The 8153-nt window shown below is 39.9% G+C and overlaps 1 protein-coding gene across 1 annotated transcript in view; it reads left to right on the forward strand.

The window, feature by feature from the left end:
* Window positions 1-8153, forward strand: part of LOC102811505 (sodium/nucleoside cotransporter 1-like) — a 165425-nt gene that overhangs the window by 28571 nt on the left and 128701 nt on the right. The window contains exon 3 of the mRNA XM_006877847.1: window positions 7502-7656. Coding sequence (XP_006877909.1) covers window positions 7502-7656 — 155 coding nt within the window. The remainder of the gene's footprint in view (window positions 1-7501; window positions 7657-8153) is intronic.

The raw sequence follows: 8153 nt of genomic DNA on the forward strand, positions 1-8153 counted from the left end.
TATCCATTGTGCTCTCTCTGTCTCTTGACTGGTGCCTTTAATACATTTATATTCAGTGTAATGAATTATCTGTAGGTAGGAATTGATTGCTGTCAGCTTGCTGTGTGTATTTTGTGTGTGATGCTGCTGGTTTCTTTGTTCCACATAATTTTCTGTGCTGAGTTCATTTTGTTTGTTGGTTCTCTTTTCATTTTCATTTCTGTTGTGTTAATGTTTACTAAATCTTTCTGGTTTTCCTCTTTTTTTATTTTGATGAGCAGGTGTATTAATTTTTTTTTTTTTGAGGTTACTCTGTAATTTATTTTTTCCCCTACTTAAAACAGTATGTTCTATCCTGTAATCTGCTTGATGTACTAGCCATTTGGAAGTTCTGTATCTGCACGATTCCCTCTTTTGGTGTTGTAGTTGGCTTTAGTATAAATTGATACTTCTAGTTCCCTATCTCCAGTCCTGTAGGTTTGTTTTACTTTAAAATACTTCTCTATCTGGATTGAGTTCTGGGTGGTAATTTCATGTATAGTAATATCAGGTGGTTGTCTGCTATTATTGGTTCTCAGTCCAAAGAAAACCCTTTAACAATTCTTATAAAGTTGGTCTGGTCATTTCAAATTCCTTTCATTTCTGTTTATCAGGAAACATCCCAATTCCACCATCATATTTGAGGGACAGCTTTGCTGGGTATATGATTTTTGGTTGTTGTTGTTAAGTGCTGTCAAGTCGATTCTGACCTATAGCAGTTTTGGAAAGTTTGATTATGACATGTCTTGGTGATTTTCTTTTGGGATCTATCCTGTCTGGGGTTCGTTCATCTTCTTGTATGCTTATCTTCTCATCTTTCAATATATTAGGGAACTTTTCTTCTAACAATATTTTTGACAATTTTCTCTATGCATTTTATGGTCTCTTCTTGTTACTGGTAAGTCATTCCTCTAAATAGATAGTGTCCCACATAACTCTTAAGCTGTCTTCAGATTTTTCATTCTTTTTTCTGATTGTTTTTCTATGTTAGTTCAATACTGGTATTGAGAGATTTATCTTCAAGCTCACTAGTTTGGGCTTCCATTGCTTCAAATCTGCTCCTTTATCCTTTCAATGTATTGTCCATTTCTGAAATCTTAATATTAATCTTCTGGATTTCTATTTGCAGATATTTTATTGCTTCAAAATTTGTATTTATTTTGTCAATTTGTTCTTGTACTGTTTTTTTGAAATTATATAAATTTCTTTCTGTGTTTTCCATGCTTTCCTACATCTTTCTATCAGTCCTTTTGCGATAACTATATATCATTCTTCTGAATTCTTTTTCAGTTAGTTGCATTACCTTTTCATCCTCAGCATTTTCTGGGTCTGCATCTTGGCCATTTGTCTGAGTTTTTCTTTCTTATTCAGCATAGGCTAAAATTGTCTGTTTTCTCCAGGGCATTCTGGGGAGTTTCTATTTGCATTTAATTGATGATTGTATGTTGATGTGTTCTTATGCTCTCACTAAATGTCTCCTGTCAGTGTGGTTAGAGAATGGAAATGTGTACACCATTCTCACTCACTGTTCATGCATCTCAGTTTAGGGTGGATTTAACTGGTGTTGGATGCTGCCTATCATTGATCAGGTGGTATAGGCTTTGGTATTGGGTCTTGCTTAGTGGGTGGAGCTGCAAAGGGTATTGTTGTAGTTGGGCTGTATGGGCACAGTTGCTGCCTCCTGGCAGGAGGAAAAGAGAAAACCCCTCCCCCATATACACAAGAAAACAAGACAGAATAAACAAACAAAGAACTACCAATGAAAAGAGAAAATAATAAAGGAAAAATGATAAAGAGAAAAAAAGAGATTAAAGAAAGGCAGCAACCAGAAAAAATAATATAATAGCTATAAAGACAAAAGAGTGACAGGGAAATGGAGCTCTAAGAGAGTAAATAAAAGGAATAAATTTAAAAAACATTTAAGGATAACTAAAAAGAGAAAAGAGGAATGGGAAAATGGAGCTATAGAAGAGAAAAATAAGAGAGGAAATAAAAGGAAGAAATTTAAAGAAACTTTTAGAAAAAAACAGGAAATGGGACGATGAAAAGAGTAGAGAGTAGTAAAGGAAGATCAAAAGGCAAAAATAAAAAAGATGAAAAATAAAAAACAGAAGAAAAAATGGAAAAATAAAAGCAGGGAGAAAGGATGAAATTCAAGCAAATGGAAAGAGAAGAAAAAGAAGAATTAACAAATAGAAAAAGAAAAAACAAACTCCCCCCCCCCAAAAACAACAACAACAACAACAACAACAACAAAATAAACCAGTGAAGCTGTTGGACCCAGAGAGGAGAAAACTTTGGCTTCTACAAGCCAAGGGGCTCACCAAGTGGGTGTGGGAGGGATGTGACAATGGAGTTCCTGACACTAGATGGGGTCCATATAGGCCTAAGTATTAATTATGTTCAGGGCACTCAATCTGGAAGTAATTCATAGAGGCCCTTGATGGCGCTAGTTTTAGGATCATGGGGCAGCTAGGTGCAGAGTGCCTGGTTAAATACTGGTCTGGTGGCTCTCTGGATTTTGTCGGTCTGGGGTCAAGCTGCCTGCATCCAGGCACCAAAGTGGTACCGCTGGCCCCTGCCTCACGCTGACATGGATCCCAACTATGTGACTCTGAAATCCCTGAGAGCAGGATCTTCACTGGGGATGGAGGAGGGTGGGAGCTGGCAATAACTCTGGTCATCAGGACAGTGTGGGGAAAAGAAGGAATTGTACCTTTCCCACAGCCTGTGTGAATCTGCTCTGCCAGGCCACCTTCCGTTGTCAAAGCTGCTCACAAGTTGGTGTCAGTGCAACTGGTGGCTCATTCACCGGTCGTCTCCTGCTCGCATTGTCCCTACTCAGCTTCTCCTCCCAGTAACCACTCAGAGCTCTTCTCTAACCTTTTCTCTGAAGTTCAGGGTTCCAGAATTTTCCTCTGTGTCTGTTTCATTTGATCTCTTGTATCATTATCATAGCAGCTTCATGTAGTGTGTTTGCCTGGTCTGCCATCTTTCCAGAAGTCTGTAGGATTTTTCTGAAGTCAATCTTTTTTGAGGTCTAACAGAGATTAAACAAGCCTGTGAGAAGAACAGATGGGGAAAGAGATGAGGGGACTCCAAAATTTTCATGAGAAGATTCAATTATCTTTTCATTCCATTTTTCCAGAACTTTTTGAAGCCCCCTCATATATGAACATTTACCTTTCCTCCCAAATGCATTGGACACAGCTGGCCCACCATCCATTCTTGAAACTCTTCCCCTCACACCCTGCATTCCCCTCACAACCCTGTCCTGGATATCTTCCGGTCTCTCTGGCTATTTCTGCTTGGGCTCATTCAGGGGTTTTCCTTTCCATTTACCCTTAAATGATGCCAGCCCCACAGCTCTGTCCTTAGCTAATATACTTCCCACTCCAGCCAGTTTCCTCAATGACTCATAGCTTCAACCTGCACATCTGTGTGGAAGAGTCCTAAACTCAGGCCTGGCTCAAACCTCTCCCCTGAGCCTTCTTCGCTCTTATCCAATTTGCCCCCTCAATACTGGTTCTTAGAACATTCCATGAGCATCTCAAACCTAAGTCCAAAACCGAACCGATGGTCTTCCCCCCAATTTTCCTCTACATATACTCCCTCTCCTTGAGTAATTTCCTCCCATTATAGGAAACTGTCCTGGTGTGGTGGATAAGCACTGAACTGCAAGGTCAGTTTGAACTGTAAGGTCGGTGGTTCAAATTCACCAGCCGCTCCTTGGAAACCCTATACAGAGTCGCTATGAGTTGGGACTGACTCAGTGGCACTTACAACAACAGGAACAAAGGAGAAATTCATCAATAGAGAAAGAAGAAAAGAACATTTTCACAGTCCCAACACATTTTGTTTCATGACATGGTTGCAGTTCCCACAAAGTAACACACTCTTCCCACTTCTTTCCTATGTTTACCATTTGCATTTTTCCTTCTTTCCTATCCATTTCTGCCCTCTGAGCTTTGTCCCTGGGTGATTACTGCCCTTCTGATGTCATATGTTTGATTGTTCTAAGGAGTGCGCAACTTCCTGGTGTTATTGTTCATCCTATAAGCCGTGGCCTGTCTATTGTTTGGCTGAAAGTTGAGTCATGGTGGTGAGTTCAGTCCCAGGCATAAAAAGTGACTAAGAGCCATACTCTTAGGGAATCTGCCAGTCTTTGTAAGACCAATAAACCTAGTCTTTTTTATGATTTTGTATTTTGTTCCCCATTTTTCTCCCACTCTATCCAGGATCCTCTAATGTGATCCCTTCCATAGCAGTTAGCAGTGGTAGTTGGGCACCATCTAGTTCTTCTGGTCTCAGGGTCATTGAGATTGAGGTTCTTGTGGTCTGTTAGTCATTAAACTAATTGTTTCAACTCAATTGTTTCTTCACATGCATTTTGTTTCATGACATAGTTTCTTCTTTGCTAAGGATGTAAAAAAAACAATAATTGTACCACTCACAAGCTGAATTTTTTTCTTTTAATTTTTTATTGTGAATTGAGTGAAAGTTTACAGACAAGATCGTCCATTTTACATTCAACAAATCATACACTTTGTTCCATTTTAATGATTGCAATCCCCTCCATGCAGTAACAGTCACTACATTTCTTCCATGCTCTGGCCACCATCCCATCCTTTCTCAATTTTGTCCTTAGGTAAATGTAGACCTTTTGATTTTGAATGTTTGAATGTAAGCATAACTTCCAGTCAAGCAGTAGATGGGTGTATGTTGCTGCCACGACTATACACCCATCTACTGATTGACTGAAAATTGGGCCAGTCTGCAAAGGAACTCACCTTTGCTGACCTAAAGGGTGGTCATATCCTAGGTTCCTTCGGTCTTTTTCTTACCAATAAGCCCAGTCTTTTTTTTTTTTTTTTTAATGATTTTTAGTTTTTTCCCACATTTTATCCTCTATCCAAGACCTTCTAATGTGATCCCTTTCAGAGTAGTTGGTAGTGGCAGCTGGGCACCATCTAGTTCTTCAGGTCTCAGAGTTGTGGAGACTGATGTTCACATGATTCATTAGTCTATTGGACTAATTGATTCCAAGCATCTTCCATTCTCATCATTTCTCTTTCTTCTGCACATGACAAGATCAGTAGTTGCACTTTAGATGGTCTCTGATGAGCTTTTAAAATCCCAGACACTACTCACCCAAGTAGGCTGTAGAACACTGTCTTTGTGGACTATGTTGTGCCAGTTGCCCATGGTGTCCCATGAGGGTATAGTCCTGAGCCCCTAGACCCAGCAACTCCTTGCTTTAAGATGTTTGATAATATCAAAGAAGTTTTCATCATTGTGCCTGCTGTATGCTCCACCACATTCATAGTTGTGTTTGCTGCAAAGGTAAATATAAAAGTACACATATCCTCTTTCAAACTCTTATCTAAGAGTGGGTATACACCCACACTTCCTCTCATACCCATTTAGCCTGTGTGACTGTCCATGGTCTATCTACAGAACACTGCTGTTCCGAGGTTGTGTCTATAACATGATTTACCTTTATTCCCATTAGCACTTGCATACCTCACAGTGTCTTCATCATTCTTCTGTCAACCTTCTTCTTCTTGTATATTGCCCTCCCCTTCACCCAAATTAATATGTGTCTACCCTCTACTGGCTAGAGAATTACTCTCATCTTCCTCCCATCCCTGGTAACCCTCAAAGAATTTTTTTTTTTTTTTTAGCATGAAATGCTTTTCTTGAGTTTTTATAATAACGGTCTCCTACAATATATGTCCTTTCATGATTGGCTCATTTCACTCAGCATGGTGTCCTCCAGGTTCATCCATGTTAGAAGATGTTTCACAGATTGATCATTATTCTTCACCCTTTTAGATAGTATTCCATTGTGTGTAGGTACCAAAGTTTGTTTAACCATTCTTCCTTTGGTAGGCAATTAGGCTGTCTCCATCTTTTTACTATTGGGAATAGTGTTGTGATGAAACATCGATGTGCCTAGATCTCCTCCTGTCCTGAGTCTTATTTCTTGTGGATATATACCAAGTAGAGGGATTGCTGAGTCATATGGTATTTCTAGTTCCAATTTTCTGAAGAAAAGCCATACTGTTATCGAAAGTGGCTGGACCATTTTACAGTCCCACCAGTCTCTCCACACCCTCACCAGCAAGCATTTGCTGTTTCTTGTTTTTTTGTTTTGTTTTAAATTTTGCTATTAATGCTGGGATGAGATGATATCTCATTGTCGTTTTGATTTGCTTTTCTCTAATGACTAATGACCGTGAACATTTCTTCATGTGTTTGTTAGCGCCTGAATGGCTTCCTTAGTAAAATATCTGTTCATATCATGTGCCCAGTGTTACATTGGGTCGCTTGTTTTTTTCTTGTAGAGGTGTTGTAGTTTTCTGTAAGTTTTAGAGATTAGTTCTCTGTCTGATAGTCATTACAAAAAAAAATGTTTTCCCAGTCTGTGGACTCTCTTTTTACTCTTTTGGGAATTCTTTTGATACACAGAAGTCCCTGATTTTTAGGAAGTCTCAGCCATCGGTTTTGTCTCCTACTGTGTATGTGATTTTAGTTCTGTTTGATGGTACATTTCTGCTACGTATGATAGCCCCTAAGTTTATCCCTATTTCCTCACTGCTGATCTTTATTGTTCTAGGTTTTCCATTTAGGTCTTTAATCCACGTTGAATTTGTTTTTGTATATGGTGTAGGATATGGGTCCTGTTTCATTCTTCTATAAATGGGTTTCCAGTTTTGCTGGCACCATTTGTTGCATAGACTATGTCTTCCCCAATTAATGTGTTTTGGCTCTTCATCAAAGATCAGCTGACTGTACATTGATGGATTTGCTTCGCGGTTCTCAATTCTACTCCACTGATCTATGGAGCTTTTGTTGTATCAGTCCCAGGTTATTTTGACCTTTGTGACTGTGAAGGAAATTTTGAGATCAGAGAGTAATTGGCCTCCAACATTGTTCTTCTTAAGCAATGTTTTGCTTATCCAATGCCTCTTTCCTTTCCATATAAAGTTAGTGGTAAGTGTTTCCATCTCTTTAAACAATTTGGGGGGGGGGGGCGGGGAACAACAAAAAGAACCAGTTTTTAAAGTTTCTCTTGAGGGACTGGGTGGAATGTGTCACCAGATGCCATCTTTGTCACCAGTCCCCTCCACAGTGTTTTCAGTGACTGATTTTTTGCAATAGATCCCTAGGCCTTTGTTCAGAGGTACATCTGTGAGGGGTTTCAGCAAGCCAGCTCCTTTAGCCCTCACAATAACCCCAAGAGGTAGACATTTTCATACCCATCTTACAAATAAAGGAGCAGGTACAAGTGATGTATATTCAGGGTTTCATCTTTGGAGACAGAAGGCAGAGGAATGACCTGGTGGGTAGTCATTATTTAGCTGGAACAGAGTGAATGGAAGTGCCTCCAAAGCATCCCCATATATGGGACATTTAAGGTTTCATTCATTGACCTCAGACCTCTCAGTGGCGAGGCCTTGGATGGAGTAGGCTATCTGAGGTCTCCTTGGATCTATGTGGATCCCTTCCACTTGCCTGCCTCTAACTTGGGTTTTATGCTTTCTTTCCTGGAAGGTTTTGCCGATCATTATTTTCTTCAGCTGTGTCATGTCGGTTCTCTACTATGTGGGCCTCATGCAGTGGGTGATCCTGAAGGTAAGTCCCAATACCTACAACCTGGGTCTTCCTAAAATCCCTTGTTCCCAGCATTCACACCTCTTGTTCTTAGGGTCTGTACCTTTCTAGAATCATCTATTCCCATGTTCTAGACTTTCCAGAATCCCTTGTTCCTGAGATCCATACCTTCCCAGAATCCCTTGCTAGCAGGGCCTACACCCTACCAGAGCCCACTGCTAACCAAGCAGCCTTTCACGGAGTCTGCTGTCATGATACTAAGGAGAAATGGCATCAAAATTAGTGTGGTCTTTTGGGAGAGACAGTTGTGGTTTTGAAGCTGCATCAAGAGTAAGTGTTAGAGGGAAAAGTACATAGCAAGATTTTGAGAGACATAGCAGACTACACTGGCCAGCTTTAGCTTAATTTATAAAATTAGCTGCATAAACCCCAGATGCAGGTAGGAGACAGCATTGAGCAGCATTGGACTTGGCAAAACAATTGTTATAAACCAGCTCCAGTAACTGACTGCCAGAAAT

This window comes from Chrysochloris asiatica, unplaced genomic scaffold (assembly GCF_000296735.1).
Source record: "Chrysochloris asiatica unplaced genomic scaffold, ChrAsi1.0 scaffold00636, whole genome shotgun sequence".
In the NCBI taxonomy this organism is placed as follows: domain Eukaryota; kingdom Metazoa; phylum Chordata; class Mammalia; order Afrosoricida; family Chrysochloridae; genus Chrysochloris; species Chrysochloris asiatica.